Source organism: Lagenorhynchus albirostris, chromosome 6, assembly GCF_949774975.1.
Source record: "Lagenorhynchus albirostris chromosome 6, mLagAlb1.1, whole genome shotgun sequence".
NCBI lineage: Eukaryota > Metazoa > Chordata > Mammalia > Artiodactyla > Delphinidae > Lagenorhynchus > Lagenorhynchus albirostris.
Window position 1 is genome coordinate 63,252,892 of NC_083100.1, and position 20,919 is coordinate 63,273,810.

General features: G+C 41.4%; 1 protein-coding gene across 2 annotated transcripts in view; it reads right to left on the reverse strand.

Moving 5' to 3' along the window:
• Positions 1-20,919, reverse strand: part of CERS6 (ceramide synthase 6) — a 318,459-nt gene that overhangs the window by 57,595 nt on the left and 239,945 nt on the right. For both annotated transcript variants that reach the window (XM_060152714.1, XM_060152713.1), the window contains exons 5-6: positions 19,501-19,551; positions 16,936-17,028 (exon numbers count right to left, since the gene is read on the reverse strand). In XM_060152714.1, the coding sequence (XP_060008697.1) occupies positions 16,936-17,028; positions 19,501-19,551 (144 nt within the window). The remainder of the gene's footprint in view (positions 1-16,935; positions 17,029-19,500; positions 19,552-20,919) is intronic.

Genomic DNA, 20,919 nt, shown 5'->3' on the forward strand with positions numbered 1-20,919 from the left:
ATTTGCCTACTAATTCTCAGGCTTCAAAGATTCTGACACTGAGATTTATTCTCAACAACCTCCACATAAGGTAAGTACTCTTCGAACGCCATTTATAAAGAAACTGAGGCCCCGAAAAGTGACGTAATTTTTTCAGAGTTACACAGTAAGGACAGGCCACAGGCAGGTCTGCATCCAGTTCTGTGTGACTCCAGAGCTCAGGCTCCGATCACTGTGGGCTGCTTCTCAGAAACACGCACAGAAGGACAGACAACAATAAGGAATGGGGCAGTGAAAGAGGACACTTTTTTCTTTTTTTTCACATCTTTATTGGAGTATAATTGCTTTACAATGGTGTGTTAGTTTCTGCTTTATAACAAAGTCAATCAGCTATAAATATACACATGTCCCCATATCTCCTCCCTCTTGCATCTCCCTCCCACCCTCCCTATCCCATCCCACTAGGTGGTCACAAAGCACCGAGCTGATCTCCCTGTGCTATGGGGCTGCTTCCCACTAGCTATCTGTTTTACATTTGGTAGTGTATATATGTCCAGGCCACTCTCTCGCTTTCTGACCTACTTCACTCTGAATGACAGCCTCTAGGTCCATCCACCTCACTACAAATAACTCAATTTCGTCCCTTTTTATGGCTGAGTAATATTCTATTATATATATGTGCCACATCTTCTTTATTTATTCATCTGTCAGTGGACACTTAGGTTGCTTCCATGTCCTGGCTATTGTAAATAGAGCTGCAATGAACATTGTGGTACATGACTCTTTTTGAATTATGGTTTTCTCAGGGAATAGGCCCAGTAGTGGGATTGCTGGGTCGTATGGTAGTTCTATTTTTAGTTTTTTAAGGAAGCTCCATACTGTTCTCCATGGTGGCTGTATCAATTTACATTCCCACCAACAGTTCAAGAGGGTTCCCTTTTCTCCACACCCTCTCCAGCATATATTGTTTGTAGATTTTTTGATGATGGCCATTCTGACAGGTGTGAGATGATACCTCATTGTAGTTTTGATTTGCATTTCTCTAATGATTAATGATGTTGAGCACCCTTTCATGTGCTTGTTGGCAATCTGTATATCTTCTCTGGAGAAATGTCTATTTAGGTCTTTTGCCTGTTTTTGGATTGGGTTGTTTCCTTTTTTGCATATTGAGCTGCATGAGCTGCTTGTAAATTTTGGAGATTAATCCTTTGCCAGTTGCTTCGTTTGCAAATATTTTCTCCCACTCTGAGGGTTGTCTTTTTGTCTTATGGTTTCCTTTGCTGTGCAAAAACTTTTAAGTTTCATTAGGCCCCATTTATTTATTATTCTTTTTATTTCCATTTCTCTAGGAGGTGGGTCAAAAAGGATCTTGCTGTGATTTATGTCATGGAGTGTTCTGCCTATGTTTTCCTCTAAGAGATTTATAGTGTCTGGCCTTACATTTAGGGCTTTAATCCATTTTGAGTTTATTTTTGTGTATGGTGTTAGGGAGTGTTCTAATTTCATTCTTTTACATGTTGCTGTCCAGTTTTCCCAGCACCGCTTATTGAAGAGGCTGTCTTTTCTCCACTGTATATTCCTGCCTCCTTTATCAAAGATAAGGTGACCATATGTGCGTGGGTTTATCTCTGGGCTTTCTATCCTGTTGCATTGATCTATATTTCTGTTTTTGTGCCAGTGCCATACTGTCTTGATTACTGTAGCTTTGTAGTAAAGTCTGAAGTCCAGGAGCCTGATTCCTCCAGCTCCGTTTTTCTTTGTTAAGATTGCTTTGGCTATTCAGGGTCTTTTGTGTTTCCATACAAATTGTGAAATTTTTTGTTCTAGTTCTGTGAAAAATGCCATTGGTAATTTGATAGGGATTGCACTTAATCTGCAGATTGCTTTGGGTAGTAGAGTCATTTTCACAATGTTGATTCTTCCAATCCAAGAACATGGTATATCTCTCCATCTGTTTGTATCATCTTTAATTTCTTTCATCAGTGTATTATAGTTTTCTGTATACAAGTCTTTTGTCTCCTTAGGTAGGTTTATTCCTAGATATTTTATCCTTTTTGTTGCAATGGTAAATGGAAGTGTTTACCTAATTTCTCTTTCAGATTTTTCATCATTAGTGTATAGGAATGCAAGAGACTTCTGTGCATTAATTTTGTATCTGCTACTTTACCAAATTCACTGATTAGCTCTAGTAGTTTTCTGGTAGCATCTTTAGGATTCTCTATGTATACTATCATGTCATTTGCAAACAGTGACAGTTTTACTTCTTCTTTTCTGATTTGGATTCCATTTATTTCTTTTTCTTCTCTGATTGCCGTGGCTATATCTTCCAAAACTATGTTGAATAATAGTGGTGAGAGTGGGCAACCTTGTCTTGTTCCTGATCTTAGTGGAAATGGTTTCAGTTTTTCACTATTGAGAAAGATACTGGCTGTGGGTTTGTCATATATGGCCTTTATTATGTTGAGATGAGTTCTCCCTATGCCTGCTTTCTGGAGTTTTTATCGTAAATGGGTGTTAAATTTTGTCGAAAGGTTTTTCTGCATCTATTGATCATATGGTTTTTATCCTTCAAATTGTTAATGTGGTGTACCACATTGATTGATTTGCATATATTGAAGAATCCCTGCATTCCTGGAATAAACCCCGCTTGATCATGGTGTATGATCCTTTTAATGTGCTGTTGGATTCCGTTTGCTAGTATTTTGTTGAGGATTTTTGCATCTATGTTCATCAGTGATATTGGCCTGTAGTTTTCTTTCCTTGTGACATCCTTGTCTGGTTTTGGTATCAGGGTGATTGTGGCCTCGTAGAATGAGTTTGGGAGTGTTCCTCCCTCTGCTATATTTTGGAAGAGTTTGAGAAGGATATGGGTTAGCTCTTCTCTAAATGTTTGATAAAATTCGTCTGTGAAGCCATCTGGTTCTGGGCTTTTGTTTGTTGGAAGATTTTTAATCACAGTTTCAATTTCAGTGCTTGTGATTGGTCTGTCTATGTTTTCTATTTCTTCCTGGTTCAGTCTTGGCAGGTTGTGCATTTCTAAGAATTTGTCCATTACTTCCAGGTTTTCCATTTTATCAGCATACAGTTGCCTGTAGTAATCTCTCATGATCCTTTGTATTTCTGCAGTGTCAGTTGTTACTTCTCCTTTTTCATTTCTAATTCTATTGATTTGAATCTTTTCCCTTTTTTTCTTGATGAGTCTGGCTAATGGTTTACCAATTTTGTTTATCTTCTCAGAGAACCAGTTTTTAGTTTATTGACCTTTGCTATTGTTTCCCTCATTTTGTTTTCATTTATTTCTGATCTGATCTTAACGATTTCTTTCCTTCTGATAACTGTGGGTTTTTTTGGTTCTTCTTTCTCTAATTGCTTTAGGTATAAGGTTAGGTTGTTTATTTGAGATGTTTCTTGTTTCTTGAGGTAGGATTGTATTGCTATAAACTTCCCTTAGAACTGCTTTTGCTGCATCCCATAGGTTTTGGGTCGTCGTGTTTTCATTGTCATTTGTTTCTAGGTATTTTGTGATTCCCTCTTTGATTTCTTCAGTGATCTCTTGGTTATTTAGTAGTGTATTCTTTAGCCTCCATGTGTTTGTATTCTTTACAGTTTTTTTCCTGTAACTGATATCTAGTCTTATAGCATTGTGGTCAGAAAAGATACTTGATATGATTTCAATTTCGTTAAATTTACCAAGGCTTGATTTGTGACCCAAGAGATGATCTATCCTGGAGACTGTTCCATGAGCACTTGAGAAGAAAGTGTAATCTGCTGTTTTTGGATGGAATGTCCTATAAATATCGATTAAGTCCATCTTGTTTAATGTATCATTTAAAGCTTGTGTTTCCTTATTTACTTTCATATTGGATGATCTGTCCATTGGTGAAAGTAGGGTGTTAAAGTCCCCTACTATGATTCTGTTACTGTCCATTTCCCTTATTATAGCTATTAGTGTTTGCCTTATGTATTGAGGTGCTCCTATGTTGGGTGCATAAATATTTACAATTGTCATATCTTCTTCTTAGATTGATCCCTTGATCACTATGTAGTGTCCTTCTTTGTCTCTTGTAATAGTCCTTATTTTAAAGCCTATTTTGTCTGAGGTGAGAAATGTTATTCCAACTTTCTTTTGATTTCCATTTGCATGGAATATCTTTTTCCATCCCCTCACTTTCAGTTCGTATGTGTCCCTAGGTCTGAAGTGGGTCTCTTGTAGACAGCATATATATGGGTCTTGTTTTTGTATCCATTCAGCCAGTCTATGTCTTTTGGTGGGAGCATTTAATCCATTTACATATAAGGTAATTATCGATATGTATGTTCCTATTACCATTTTCTTGATTGTTCTGGGGTTGTTATTGTAGGTCTTCTCCTTCTCTTGTGTTTCCTGCCTAGAGAAGTTCCTTCAGCATTTGTTTTAAAGCTGGGTTGGTGGTGCTGAATTCTGTTAGCTTTTGTTTGTCTGCAAAGGTTTTAATTTCTCCATCAAATCTAAATGAGATCCTTGCTGGGTAGAGTAATCTTGGTTGTAGGTTTTTCCCTTTCATCACTATAAATATGTCCTGCCACTCCCTTCTGGCTTGCAGAGTTTCTGCTGAAAGATCAGCTGTCAACCTTATGGGGATTCCCTTGTATGTTATTTGTTGTTTTTCCCTTGCTGCTTTTAATATTTTTTCTTTGTATTTAATTTTTGATAATTTGATTAATATGTGTCTTGGCGTGCTTCTCCTTGGATTTATCCTGTATGGGACTCTCTGCGCTTCCTGGATGTGATTGACTATCTCCTTTTCCATATTAGGGAAGTTTTCAACTATAATCTCTTCAAATATTTTCTCAGTCCCTTTCCTTTTCTCTTCTTCTTCTGGGACCCCTATAATTTGAATGTTGGTGTGTTTAATGTTGTCCCAGTGGTCTCTGAGATTGTCTTCAATTGTTTTCATTCTTTTTTCTTTATTCTGATCTGTGGCAGTTATTTCCACTATTTTATCTTCCAGGTCACTTATCCGTGCTTCTCCCTCAGTTATTCTGCTATTGATTCCTTCTAGAGAATGTTTAATTTCATTTATTGTGTTGTTCATCATTGTTTGTTTGCTCTTTAGTCCTTCTAGATCCTTGTTAAACGTTTCTTGTATTTTCGCCATTCTATTTCCAAGATTTCGGATCATCTTTACTATCATTACTCTGAATTCTTTTTCAGGTAGACTGCCTATTTCTCCTTCATTTGTTTGGTCTGGTGGGTTTTTACCTTGCTCCTTCATCTACTGCATACTTCTCTGTCTTCTCATTTTGCTTAACTTACTGTGTTTGGGGTCTCCTTTTCGCAGGCTGCAGGTTCATAGTCCCGTTGTTTTTGGTGTCTGCCTCCAGTGGGTAAGGTTGGTTCAGTGGGTTGTGTAGGCTTCCTGGTGGAGGGGATTGGTGCCTGTGTTCTGGTGGATGAGGCTGGATTTTGTCTTTCTGGTGGCAGGACCATATGCAATGGTGTGTTTTGGGGTGTCTGTGGACTTATTATGATTTTAGGCAGCCTCTCTGCTAATGGGTGGGGTTGTGTTCCTGTCTTGCTAGTTGTTTGGCATGGTATGTCCAGCACTGAAGCTTGCTGGTCGTTGAGTGGAGCTGGGTCTTTGTGTTGAGGTGGAGATCTCTTGGAGAGCTCTTGCTGATTGATATTACGAGGGGCTGGGAGGTCTCTGGTGGACCAATGTCCTGAACTTGGCTCTCCCACCTCAGAGGCTCAGGCCTGACACCCGACCAGAACACCAAGACCCTGGCAGCCACGTGGCTCAGAAGAAAAGGGAGAAAAGAAGAAAAAATGAAAGAAAGAAAAAAATAAAAAAATAAAAAAAATATTAAAATAATTTAATAAAAGAGAGCAACCAAGCCAATAAACAAAGCCACCAATGATAACAAGCACTAAAAACCATACTAAAAAAATAAAAGGACAGACAGAACCCTAGGAAACATGGTAAAAGCAAACTTATACAGACAAAATCACACAAAAGCATACACACTCACAAAAAGGAAAAAGAAAAAAAATATATACATATTTTAAAAAAGGAAGACAGCAACCAAATCAATAAACAAATGTACCAATGATAATAAGCTCTAAATACTAAACTAAGATAAACATAAAACTACAAACGAATTAGATGCAGAAAGCAAACCCCAAGTCTACAGTTGCTCCCGAAGTCCACTGCCTCAATTTTGGGATGATTCGTTGTCTATTCAAGTATTCCACAGATGCAGGGTACATCAAGTTGATTGTGGAGATTTAATCTGCTGCTCCTGAGGCTGCTAGGAGAGATTCCCTTTCTCTTCTTTGTTCACACATCTCTTGGGGTTCAGCTTTGGATTTGGCCCCGTCTCTGTGTGTAGGTTGCCTGAGGGTGTCTGTTCTTCGCTCAGACAGGACGGGGTTAAAGGAACAGCTGATTAGGTGGCTCTGGCTCACTCAGGCTGGGGGGAGGGAGGGGTACGGAATGTGGGGTGAGCCTGCGGCAGCAGAGGCCAGCGTGACACTGCAACAGCCTGAGGCGCGCCATGTGTTTTCCCGGGATCCGTGTCCGTGGATCTCGGGACCCTGGCAGTGGCGGGCTGCACAGGCTCCTGGGAGGGGAGGTGTGGATAGTGACCTGGGCTTGCACACAGGCTTCTTGGTGGCAGCAGCAGCAGCCTTAGCGTCTCGTGCCCGTCTCTGGGGTCCGCGCTGATAGCCGCGGCTCACACCCGTCTCTGGAGCTCGTTTAGGTGGTGCTCTGAATCCCCTCTCCTCGCACACCCTGAAACAATGATCTCTTGCCTCTTAGGCAGGTCCAGACTTTTTCCTGGACTCCCTCCCAGCTAGCTGTGGTGCACTAGCCCCCTTCAGGCTGTGTTCACGCAACCAACCCCAGTCCTCTCTCTGGGATCTGACCTCTGAAGCCCGAGCCTCAGCTCCCAGCCCCGCCCACCCCGGCGGGTGAGCAGACAAGCCTCTCAGGCTGGTGAGTGCTGGTCGGCACCGATCCTCTGTGCGGGAATCTCTCCGCTTTGCCCTCTGCACCCCTGTTTCTGCGCTCTTCTCCGTGGCTCCGATGCTTCCTCCCCCACCCCCCATCTCCGCCAGTGAAGGGGCTTCCTAGTGCGTGGAAACCTTTCCTCCTTCACAGCTCCCTCCCAGAGGTGCAGGTCCCATCCCTATTCTTTTGTCTCTGTTTATTCTTTTTTCTTTTGCCCTACCCAGGTACGTGGGGAGTTTCTTGCCTTTTGGGAGGTTTGAGGTCTTCTGCCAGCGTTCAGTAGGTGTTCTGTAGGAGTTGTTCCACATGTAGATGTATTTTTGATGTATTTGTGGGGAGGAAGGTGATCTCCACGTCTTACTCCTCCACCATCTTGAAGGTCCTCTCCCAAAGACACTTTTGAAAACACATGTAAGTGAGAGACTACCAAATAGAACAAGGTCACTTCTAGAAGACAGGAAGAAAAGGGGGATCAAGAGCAAAGGTGAGGATTAGCCATGAGTAGAAGAGCTTCCTCCTCTTGGGAGGCCAAAGAGAACGATATGAGATGGGTCTGTTTATATTTAAGGGGATAGAAATGGAGGAAATTCACCAAGTCAGGGAGTTAGAGCCATAACAAGCCAAAGTAGGTGTTTTCCCAAGACTCCTAGGATGACTTATGGAAAACCCCCCAAAGGAAGCAGAATGACTAAATCTCCCAATGAAAGTGATACCTTCCAAGCATCAGTGGCACTTCCTGAGAGAGGGTGGGATCCCTGAGGCCCCAGACTTAAGGACCCAGAGCCCTGGACCAGCAGCATTGTGTGGGCCTGGGAGTCGTCTCTCTGTAATGTGGTGATGATGTGGCCCCTTGCACCATGCTGGAAGAAGAGGTTCCTGCTGTCACCCTTCATGCCCTGGAGAGCAGTATGTGCCACTGCACTGCCCCAGGGCTGTCCGGGGGCTGGTCATCTAACTGTGAGATCTAAAGACACTTAAGAGCCTCTCGTCTGGCCAGGCACCTGGGAGTTTGATTGCTGGAATAAGCTACTAGTTGAGGCAGCCTTTGAATAAAATCTCATAAAATTGCCCCATACAATATTTTTTCTTTCCCAGACAATGCTGTTCCATTGTTGGCCCACCAGCCTGCACACAGCCCTAGGTTGCAATGCTTTGATCACAAATGGTTGCAATGCTTTGATCACAAATTGTTGGCCCACCAGCCTGCACACAGCCCTAGGTTGCAATGCTTTGATCACAAATGGTGGCTTACTAAAATGAACTGCCTCTTCTTCCCTTCTTTGATTCTGAAGTCACTGTAGTGAGAGAGAAACAGGACAGAGGACCCAGAGTCAGGAATATCTGCCTCGGAAGAAACCTAAGCTTCGAGGGCAGGATATTGCTACTCCAGTCACAAGTGGACACACAGAACACTTTGGTGCCTCTGTGAAAGAGAGGTTAAGTGGCCTGCCTGCCTGTGTCTGCAAGTAGCAGCACTGGGGTTACACAGAGAGAATTCTACATCATCCTCCATCCCTCTCGGGATGTTCAGATGTCATCTGGCATGATTTTAGCTTTTCAAGCAAAGAAAAGAGACGCTGATACAATCTGAGGCACTACCCGAGAGTCATCTCCTTAGGAGAGACTTAAAAATAATCTAGATGAGCAGTTCTCAAATGTTTTGGTCTCAGGAGTCTTTTATATTCTTAAAAATTATTGAGGACACCAGAAAGTGTTTGTTTATGTGGGTCATATCTATCGGTATTTACCACATTGGATATGGAAACTGAGAAATTTAAAAAACATGTAAAACACATTTATTCATTTATTTTAAATGAAGTTCATTATATATTAATTAACATAATATATTTACGAAAAATATTTTCCAAAATTAAAAAAAAAATCATGAGAAGAGTAGCCTTGTTTTACATGATTGCAAATCTCTTTGATGTCTGACTCATGTTGGATTCTCATCACTGCATATATATTCAATATGTTTCCCTGTTATTTTGGTTAAAGTATATAAAGAAAATCTGGTATCACACAGTTGGAAAAGGCAGAAGTACCTTAATAGTCTTTTCAGATAGTTAAGGATATTCTTTCTTGATACTGTACCAAAACTCGACAAGAGGGATATTCTTAAAGGTTAGTTGCAATGTGGAATTGAAAACTATATCAATAAACTTTTCATATTCTATTCCATAAAATCCTTTGGTCTGTCTTGACCTTCGAGTGGATCTTTCACTCAGGCATAATTCTGGAGCATCATGCATTGTCACTTGGAAAATACTGGCTCACGGAGTTAATGAGACAGATTGTCACATAGTATTTTAAAAATCACATTTACTAACATCACTATCAATCTCATGAGAAAAGTCTTTAAGTATTGAGACGCTATCAAGGTCTTGCTGTTGGACATAAGCTTTTCTAAAAATCTATTTTTTTCTTCAAAGCTTGAGTTGTATCATTGACAACAAATAATGTCAATGGTTTTACTTGAAACAACCTTGAAAAGTTCACTTTGTGCTTCTCAAGAATGCGTCTACCAAATACACAAGTTGGAATAAACATAGTTTGCCATTCTTTCAAGTAAAAATGAGATTCTTTAGGGGAAAAAAGCAGCTAGTACATCCCTCAATGCAAACCACTAACTACACATGATTTTTCTTGAGCACACTGTACAGTGTTCTGCCACAGAAGCTCTTTATGCCTCCTTCCCATTTCATCACACAAACTAATTTTTAAAATGTATACTCAAGAATAGAGATTTAATCAGATTAACACTTTTCACTGCTTCAACAAGAGCACTGTCAAGTGAAACTGACATTTTTTTTCTTCCTGCAAGCACACGGCAGCGAGGAACACAAAACTACTCATACTGTTTGGTGCCACTGCTAGCAGTTTTGCTGTTACTTTTGCACAATTAGTGCAAATTTCAATGCAGTAAGAAAGGCAAATGACATTCTAGTATTATTATGAAGTCAGTTTTAATGTTGCAGATCTCCTGAAAGGGTCTCAGAAATCTCCAGGTGTCTGCAGACCACACTTTGAGAACTGCTATACAGACAAATGATTTCCAAAAATTGTTCTAGGAGATGATAATCAGCCAGCTTATTAATAACAGCTGCACAGTCAGGATAAGCTAGGTTATGAGGCAAAAAGAAAGCCCTTAAAATCTCAGTGGTTTATACCAAAGGCCTGTTTCTTATTTACTACATGTTACCAACTGGCTGGACAAAGGGCACTCTGTTTATCACCATCACTTAGGGACCCAGACTGATGGAGCAGCCTCCATCTCAAATGTTACCAATCTCTGTACTAGAGGGGAAAAGAGACTCTAGTGGGTCTCACACCAGCAATTACATTACATTACTGACTGGAGTCAGTTCTGCTTACAGCCTACCAGTCACATGGCCCCATCCAACCACAAGAAGGGGCAAGGCTGAGTACCATCCTCCATGTGCCTGAGAGTAGAGAGCTGGCAATATCTGGTGAATCATATTAATGATTACAGTTAACAGCTGACATACATGGTGCATTTGTTATGTGCCAAGCACTGTTTCAACAGCATGTGTCACTTATTTATGCTCTCAACACTCCCATGAGGTCAGTTATATGAACTCTATTCTTTGGATCAGGACACAAAGGTACAGAGAGGGAAAGTAACTTGCTGAAGGTCACACCAAAGTAGAAGTGGTGCTGGGCAGGTAGATGGACTCCAGAGCCCATGATTTTAACCTCTAAGAAGCCATATTACCCATAATTTTTCTCCAGTCTAGAACAAAATGAGAGAAATAAAACCTTTTTCATAATGATAAATGGAAAGGATTGGCCTTTATTACAAGGTGCCTTTTCTCCTTTAAAATATTAACATGTTCTTTCTTTTATGAACTGATGGTAGTAAGTGGTAGGTACTTTTAAAATTTCCTTACTAGGAAAAGTAAAAGGTTGGCAACCTTAAGTTAGTCCCTTTTCCTAATTAATTTTGTTCACTTTAATTGACCAAAAATACGAAAATTTGTGAGCACTAGTTTGGGAGGCTTTTTGATTTGTTTCTGGTCTTAGCACTGTGTTTTGATTCAACCCAATTTTGGTCATTATGTGCTAGGTACTGCTCTGAGCTCTGTCAAGCATTGTACTAGATGGTTTCACGGATACTGTTTTATTTAATTCTATGCCATACTGCTTCCTTATTAAATTATCAAAACATGCATTTTTTTTTTTTTTTCTTTTTTTTACCCTAAAGCTAATTGAAGCAGGAAAGATCTGGAGCATGGCAGGCCCTCAAAAGGCAGCTGAAGCGCTCATAGCAATGAACACCGGTTATTTTCTATGCAAGTTACTAAAGAGCAAACACAAGCCTGTCAATAAGTTTCTTGCTAAACTTAATCATCATCTTCTCTCTCTGTTAGGGATCTTTTATGAGATGTAGATTTTCTCTCAGGTTAAAGACCAAAAGAGCAACAAGCTGATTTCACCCACTGGGCCCTGGAACTCGGCCATAGATGATTTCCTGCAAAGGACCCCGAACACAAGCAAGGTTCACTGGCCAAGGACCCAGGCCATCAAGCCCAACAGCAGCTTAGTTAAAAGGGACACAGGGCTTGGATACAAGCAAGCTGTTCTGAGCTCCATCACAGTCATATTTATTAGCTTCCATTAGAAAATGTAGATGTACGGGAGAAATACTCATGGTAAACAGGTGCTAAAAGACAGAATCTTAATAAATATTAAGCCTTGGGAAATAAAAGGTGATTCAAACAATAGTGAATCCCAAGAATATACCTATTGTTTTTGAATAAGGTACCTTAACTATTTCATTTTACAAAAGAAGGGAGGAAGAAAGGAAGGGAAGGAAGGAGAGGAATGGACAGAAAAAAGAAGTAAAAAGTAAGGAAGGAAAGAAAAATCTTCAAAGATATATATATATATATACCTTGGTGGCATATAATGGAATACTTAAATGTTAATTCCATTATATTAAATGACTACATCTTAGCTAGTCCCTTCCCTCTGCGGAGATTAACAGTATGTATATCGTCACTGACCAAATAAGTACCAACCCTGGAAATGATCAAGAGACAGTGCATTCTGTCACCACAGGGATGAAAGTTCTCCAATCATTTTTTTTTTTACATCTTTATTGGAGTATAATTGCTTTACAATGGTGTGTTAGTTTCTGCTCCATAACAAAGCGAATCAGCCATACATATACACATGTTCCCATATCTCTTCCCTCTTGCATCTCCCTCCCTCCCATCCTTCCTATCCCACCATCATTTTTAAACTCCAGATTCTATTTGGAAACAGAGCACTTAAAAGAAAAAAAAAAGATGGCAATACTAGGACGTTTCTAGAGGGGAAGAGTTTGTGAATATAAAAGCCATTTTTAGAAAGACTCATGAACCAATTAAGTCACTGAGAGTTATTTCTGAACTTCATATTTTAAGGTACTGATTCTAACAGCTGGAGGCGTGCATTTGGATCAAACGTTTATGAATTCTGGTGGCTATTTGAAAATGGCTGTTCAAGTTCATTGTCATTTAATAAGGCAACTGTAGAAATATTTTTATAACCTTTTTTTTTTTTTTTTGCGGTACGCAGGCCTCTCACTGTTGTGGCCTCTCCCATTGCAGAGCACAGGCTCTGGACGCGCAGGCTCAGCGGCCATGGCTCACGGGTCCAGCCGCTCTGCGGCATGTGGGATCTTCCCAGACCAGGGCACGAACCCGTGTCCCCTGCATCAGCAGGCGGACTCTCAACCACTGCGCCACCAGGGAAGCCCCCCCTAAAACCTTTCTATTTAACAACCCTACGGATAGCCTTCAGAAGTTGATTTCCATGCTCTGTTGTCAATGGATGTCTTCAAACATCTCTATTCTATAATTAGGAGGCGGGCTGTTTTTAGAGGGTGAGGGTTTAGTTAACAGTTGCAACATAGAAGGTGGGGATGTATTTGGCAGGAGAATATACCATAAATCCTCCCTGATGGCTGGAATGGCAGGTCCTCTGGGTGGGAGGGCAGTGAGGAGGGAGCCACCAGGGAACTGCAGTGACAGTCAGCAAGATGCGAAGGAGAAAAGCATGGGCTACAACTCATTAATGAGAGGTGGCAACAGAGGAGAAGGCCTTCCTTATTAAAACCTGTGTGGAGTAACAAGCACGTACAGTAGTAGCCAAATTCCCATTTTGTGCAAGAAACAAGAATAAGCCAGCTGCACCATGAACCTGCAAAGGTACTCGGACCAAGGGAAGAAGGGAGGGGTGCCAGATGGCTACAATAAGCTATTAGCGTTGACCAGGAAAACGTATGTATCATTAATTTATAAACCTTGACAATATGTACAGGTCTGAATCAATTCCGTGGACCTCACTGCAAAAATGCCCCTTTTTGAAGGCCTTCTCTACACTGATGCAAGGTAAGTTAAAACCATAGAAAATTATACACTTAGACGCTTGAAAATAATCCACTTATAGTAACTATTAAGAAGATGGTCATTTGGCTTAAAACAACAGAGCCTCTATGAGTCCTCGTGGCTCAGTGAAAAGACATGGTAAATGCATGTTAGGAGGCTCAAGCAAGCAGAGGGGCTTGGTGACTTCTGGTGCAGCAACGGCTCCCTAGGACTAGGCTCTTGGGGGCCCAGTAACAGTCAGTTTTGCCTTCATTAATCTCTTTGACTTGAGATGGCATCCCTAATTCTCATTAAGCAAAAGAGAAACTCATAAAATGGCAAAGAACTGCAGAAGGCCTACTATCTCTAATGTCAGGAGCATGGCCAGGCAACACAAGGCAAGAATTGTGGACAATATCACATCTATGAGTGAATCATGGAACTTCGCTTGGTAAACTTGGGCTCTAATTGATTCCCACATTGCACAACCTTGAAAATTTTACATAAGTTCATCGGACATCAATTTTGCCAACTACAAGACCAGAAGAATAGTCAAGACTCCTTCTTTGTTATACAACTGTTTTCTGTGACTACCTGGAAAAAAATGCTCCTCAAAAGAAAATACAATCTGTATTCTTCAGCCTTAAAAAGGAAGGAAATTCTGACACATGCTACAACATGATGAATAAGACATTATGCTAAGTGAAATACGTCAGTCACAAAAGGACACATACAGTGTGACTCCACTTAAATAAGGTACGCAGAGTCGTCAGATTCATAGAGACAGAAAGTAGAATGGTGGTTGCCAGGAGTAGAGATTGGGTGAGGAGGGAATGGGGAACTGTTGATTAATGGATACAGAGTTTGTTTTACAAGATGAAAGGGGTTCTGGAAACTGGTTGCACAACAGCACGAATGTGAGTAACACTACTAAACTACACACTTAAAAATGGTTAAGATGGTAAATTTTATGTTTTGCATTTTTCCCACAACTAAGGATTTCAAAAATAAATAAATAAAATGCACAATGGGCCTGGCACAGTGGAGACCATCAGTCTACAAGTATTGACCACAGGAATGAACAAGGCTTCTCATATAAGAGAGACGAGATCTAATTGGCATATCATCACTAAAGGATCTTTAAACGTTTTGAGAAATGGACCCAGAGCATTTGGCGCAACGAGTAAGGGAACCACAAACTTTGTGTGTCAATGAGTTATCTGCTATGCCTAAGCCTTAGCTCTTGCAGGGACCATCCACTTCTGAGAATCAGGTGACATATACCACATTAAGACCATGCTGTCAGGAAAGACAGCCTTTTGCCAACCAAGTAAGCCACTGCCATAGGAGAGTGGCAGGAGCGTACCTGGGGAGGCGATGCAGGTACGAGGGCTGTAGACTCCTAAACGCTTTTCAGCTGCCACATGGATATCTTGCAATTTGGCAGATTACCCATGTAACCAAGAAATGGAATGTTATAGTATTGTGTTCTATCACAATGCACAGTCCTGTTTGCAAAGGAGCCTGGGAGATATCCATGAGTAAGGGAGAAGACATTCTGATGAGTCCCTTTATTCATTCACCCTAAACTTACTGAGCCCCACCATAAGCAGGTGCATTGACAGTCACGAGAGATACAAAGATGAACATATCCTGCTCTTTGCCTCCAAGTCTGGTGAAGGGAGACAGGCAGGTCACCATACCATTAAAAAGTATAATATGGTAAGTATTGGGCACTGGTAAACTAAACACAGAGGAAGAAGTGGTCAAAAACCATGGGAATGAAGAAGGCTTCAAAGAAGAGACTGCTTTGGGGCTTGGTCTGGTCTAGGAGGAAGGGGAATAGAGTAGATTCTAGCCACAGGCAAGGTCTTGTAAAAAACAAAGATGTTATGGGGAAAAAATGTGTTTGAACAATGGTGAGAAGATATCTGTAACTAAGACATGTGTGTGTGTCAAAAGAGGGAGAGAAGGGTGGGCGATAAAACTACAGAGGTGGGTTTGAATCGTGGTGACAACCCTGAATATCACTCCAAGTAGTTTGGCTTTGACTTGAGGTTTGAGAAACAGAACTCTTAGATGGCAGGAAGACAAGAATGACTATTTAGATAGGAGTGCCATTTAAGAGGCCGTTGTAACAGATTAAGCCAAAGTAAAGAGGACTCTAAACGTGTCAGTGATACTAAGGAAGTAGGTACAAGGGGTGGCAAAGAGGAGAGCGAAGGAAAACGTCTAGCTTTATGACTGCCTGTGATAAAGATTACTGGAGGAAGAACAAGACTAGGACAAGATGATGTGTTCGGTCGGGAGCACTGTGTAAGGTTCAGTCTCCTCATTCATAAAAGGAAAATAAATAATAAGTGATAATAAAAGGAAAATAAATAAATAATAAGTGATCAGTTATTACTTATTATTACTTATAAATAATAAGTAATAACAAGTGATCAGTCTTCGGGCGGTTGTGAGGATTAAATGATAAAATAACAAGAAGAACACAATACTATCACTTATGATTAGATTTGCGGAAGTGTGGACCCAGAGAGGATTTGGGACAGGAGAGAACCATTTGGGAGTTATTGGTATAGAAGTTATGGTTGACAGTGCTGGAGGGTATGAACCTGGATCACCCAGGGAGATGATGTCCTGTAATCTAGGACCAGACCCTGGTGCACGCAAGTATGCAGAGCACGGGGCACTGGGGTGGAGACCAGCAAAGATGACTTGAAGGAATGATCCAAATATGGGAACCTGGAGAAAATAGCTTCACGGAAAAAAAAAAAAGTGAATAGCCAAAAGCGCCAATTCTGCCCAGAAGCTGGTAGGATGAGAACTAGAATGAGTGGGTCTAACACTTAAGAGGTTAAGAGTACCCTCAGCAAAAGCTATTCCAGCGGAGGGGAGGGGTGAAAACCAGACCACAGTTCGCTTAGGAATGCTGTGTTTTCCTAATGTATTTTGACATTAGATAACTCTTTAATTGGGGAAATCTTCATTCTATAGGGCTGGAACACTGAGATTTTACTCTCTCCCCAGGAGCTACAGATACAATTTTTCTTCTTTTTTTCTCTTGTGGTACACGGGCCTCTCACTGTTGTGGCCTCTCCCATTGCAGAGCACAGGCTCCGGACGCGCAGGCTCAGCGGCCATGGCTCATGGGCCCAGCCGCTCCGCGGCATGTGGGATCCTCCTGGACCGGGGCACGAACCCGTGTCCCCTGCATCGGCAGGCGGAGTCTCAACCACTGCGCCACCAGGGAAGCCCCAATTTTTCTTCTTTAATTTGGAGAACAAAGGGACTTGTGAATCAGACTGAGAGGAAATTAATGCTGTTAAGATTCACTGTTATACTTTTTCATGGAGAAAAGAACACTAGGTTTGGTGAGGGGGGGGGAGAGTGAAGAGACAATGGGAATAAAATATAAAACAGCACAAACAAAAGTAGAGAATTTTCTGTAATAATGCCGAAAGTTGTACTAATGCAGTACTGATGGGAGAACAGAAGTGAGTGCCTTTGAGACTCTATATCCATCTGCCTAGGGCCATGAAAGACACCTGTTTACAATCCCTTTACAACACACCCACTCTTACCTTTCTTTTGATATCAGTGAACTGGGAAAACATTAAAGACCAATAAAACGACAGCTCCAGGATATAATAGTAGTGAAGGTCAGGCGTGAGTGGCTGAGGATCAAAGAGAAAAAGGCAAGATTAATAATTAATAGGAAACCAAATCTGTGTGTCAAACATCTCAAGCTCAGTACTGAAAAGTGACATTGTCTTACGCCTCCACAAATTCTGGCCCCATTCTCTCTGTGGATAAGGGAGCTTTGAAGGACGCCTGTAATCCACAGCTTGATGTCATTAGCTTTGTTTCATCTCCAACTAAAAAAGTGTCAATCAGTATGAACGTTTGGCATTGGTACCCGATTCACCACTCATTTTAACAATTGCATTTATGGTACTTAGACATGAGTCTCTAAAGATTCCTTTAGGCAACCTGAAAAAAAATTCTAACATATACACGGAAAGAGTGACTCTGGACAACTCCTGTGAGATTCCACAGCACAGGGACCAGGGAAGGTGAAAGAAACTGGAGTACTCTATGGGTCACTGAGACATAGTTTCAAATTCTGCCTTAATTGGAGCTTTCTTGTCTTTAGGAAATGTTCTGTACATTGTAAATATTAAAAAAAAAAAGATAATTCAAAAACATTTATTAAAAGGTCAGGGGGACAAGGAAGCTGCTAAGAGATACCAGACTAGGCGCCCAGCCAGGGAATCTGAGTTTGAGTCCCCGCTCCACAGCTTCAGTAGGGCCTTCGTTTACTTATTGGAAAATGGAGGTAACACCTGCTCTACCTGCCTCACAGGTCCAGGAATGGGGAGAAGCTCAGGGAAGCAGTGGAAGTCAGTAATATTTATTTTGCACATAAATCCATAAAAACAAAACAGAGTTTTAAAAAACCATTTTTGATGAGTTGTTTTTAATTGTTTCATTGAGTTGTAATGAAACAACTTGCTTTCCCAGAATGAATGAAAGACCTCTGAAACTCATTACATGAACACCTCCACACCGCTGCACACAAGGTGTTGAAACTGAAATGCTTTGTAAACCAATAGCAGCATAATAAGTGACTTTCGCAAGAAGTGAGCAATCACTTGACTACCAACTCTAAGCGCGGACATCAAGAAAAACAGTTGTCCCCCTCATTCATCTTTGTCGACAAAACACAGGAGGACAGGATCCTCTCCACTCAGTACACCATTGCAGGGCACAAAGAGAGGGGTAAATGACAATATTCCAAGTATTTAAGATAGTAAACAGCAGTTGGGCCTGTGAATTACAAGTGTGTACAGTAAGTCATTGCTTTCAACGTTGCTTTAGTCTTGATCAGATAGCCCTGGAATGTTCAGCTCTCTCTGACCATGTCATGTTGCTGATTTAGTCTTTCTTAATTTGAATACACTACATGAAAGAGATGGAAATGCAAACTGGAATCCCCATTTCGACATGTCCCTAGCCTTGAACCTACTCGAGGGGTAGCCAACACCAAACCCTACCCGCTATTGCAACTTGCAGAGAACTTGCAGGGCACACCTGCTCCCATTAACTTTGTTAGACCAAACGCATCTAAAAAGACAACCCAAAGAATCCCAAACTCAAAAATCCAAATTGCTTATCACAATGTCCGTCTCTTTATCACTAAAATACCTGGTTGTATTTGTTTCCCTTAAATAATATATCCCAAATGAACTAGAAATTCTAGAAATGTTTCAGCAAGAAATTTCGAGAACAGTCCCAGCTTTAATATTCCAATAGTAACTGAGCTAGGGACCACAACACATGCTAATATTACTGAATTCATGGACAGAGGCAAAGGTATGTCTGTGGGCAGGGATCTGAAATGCTCCCTGTCTGGGATATGATTTTAAGCTCATTTTCAATGATGCTATTTTTGTCTACATGTAATGGGACAAGCCCATTTTTCTGAGTTCAAGGAAATAGTGCTTTATTTACATCTTTAGAGGCCGCTCCTAAGCCACAGAGTGAACCAAACTCAGCACGCCAGCTCCAGCCCCTCCCTTGAGCTCTGCCCGCCAGGTGCCGAGACAGGCCAGGGCTGTTATCCGGTCCTCAGTGACCCAAAGCAGACTGGCTGTTAGAAAAGGAATTATCCGGGCTTCCCTGGTGGCGCAGTGGTTGAGAGTCCGCCTGCTGATGCAGGGGACACGGGTTCATGCCCGGTCCGGGAAGATCCCACATGCCGCGGAGCAGCTGGGCCCGTGAGCCATGGCCGCTGAGGCTGTGCGTCCGGAGCCTGTGCTCCGCAATGGGAGAGGCCAAAACAGTGAGAGGCCCGCATACCGCAAAAAAAAAAAAAAAAGAAAGAAAAGGAATTATCCACCTTCTGAAGTGATTGTATCTTACTCTCCAGCAAATGCACCTTCCACACTTCCTCCATCTGCTCAAGCTTTGATTCTAACACAAACTACCTCTCTCACTAGGCTGTGTCCACCATCAAGCAGCAGGGGGTACGGCGGGGGGGCAAGCGAAGTGGCTGCCCAACCTGCTGGGACCTGCCTGAAACCATGGCGCTGACCTAAGAAAGGGACTTTACATGTGTAAAAACCCAGACGGTAATGTGTCCTTACCTGATAGGGGTAGTTGTACCAGCAGTGTCTTGTATTCCACAGCCAGGGGGTCTGTAAAACATGACAAAGAAACACATTTCACATGTTTTGGAAAAGAAGCGGGAGAAGGGATGTTTATGACAGGTTCTGGCCCCCCAGTATTTGGGGATTTCAACAAACTACCTGTGTGAAAACTGAAGGACTCAGTATAATTAGGAATAGGAGAGCAAAGCCATGAGGATTCCATCATACATTCTCTCTGAGTAATCTTCTAAACTCAACCCGCAGTATTTCAGGCCACTTCCGGGATAGAGTCCTAGCTGGTGTTTTTTAATATTTTGCTGGTCCTGTAGACACATCCCTGCTAGGTAACCAGCCTCAACAGCAGAGCCCTTCAAGTGTCTCACCAAGACCAGCTGCAAATCATCAATCTATTATCAATAAACAATGCTGACAGTTGGTGCAAACCTCCTTGAAATGCCTCCAACTCAATGTTTACAAAGCAACATTATTAATCAATTGTTTCATGCATTGAGTGGGGGTCAACAGCAGGCAGGTACTCTTATTTCAATAGGACAGCTCTGACTAATTCCAGTTCTGAGGGAATTAACCCTTACAGTACACCCCACGCTCAGACTCATGGTCAAGGTCTTTCGAAGACAAAACAGTCTTTCTTAACTTAACGGCAATCACTTGCCTTACCACCTTGTAAAATCAGAGAGAACATCTAAGTATACACACAGATTCCAAACATCTGTAATAAAGAGGGAGGGGTTGGTATGGATTTGAATAGAGAGCTGAACCATCCCATAATACCAGCACAAACTTTCTCATATTTCTGTATTAACTTTATCATTCTTTGTGCATTCCTGATCTATAGCTATCAGCACTTGGTGGTATACATCTATACACATTTGATACACATCAGTATGTTTCTAACTATTAAGAAACATAATCTATCATGACTACAATCTGTGTTTATATATCTCAAAATGATAATACTGTCACTGAGAGTTTAATGTCAGATATATTTGTACTGACCTAGCCTCTGTATCTTGTCCCAGGCCCTGTAAGATCAAAAGTTGCTGCCTCTGCAGTAGGATAATGTAGTTGTCTCTCTGAAAGCCACAGAGATATCCTTCCACCCTCCATGGTCCTCATCAGCCCTGCACCGATGCGGATGAAGATGTGGAAGATATTAGCTAGTATTTGTTGAGTCCTCCCTATGACCATACACTTCTTATGAGGGTTTTCCTTCATGATCTGTTATTTATTTAACCAATTAAAAAGGTGTTTCTCTTTAGATTGTCCCATATACTTTTAAAGGATCTCACATGTATGAACTCATTTAATCCTTACAGTAACTAGTAGTAGTATTTGCCTCATTTTACAGATGGGTAAACTGAGGCCCTGAGTCCATAATTAACCATCCAGGTTAAT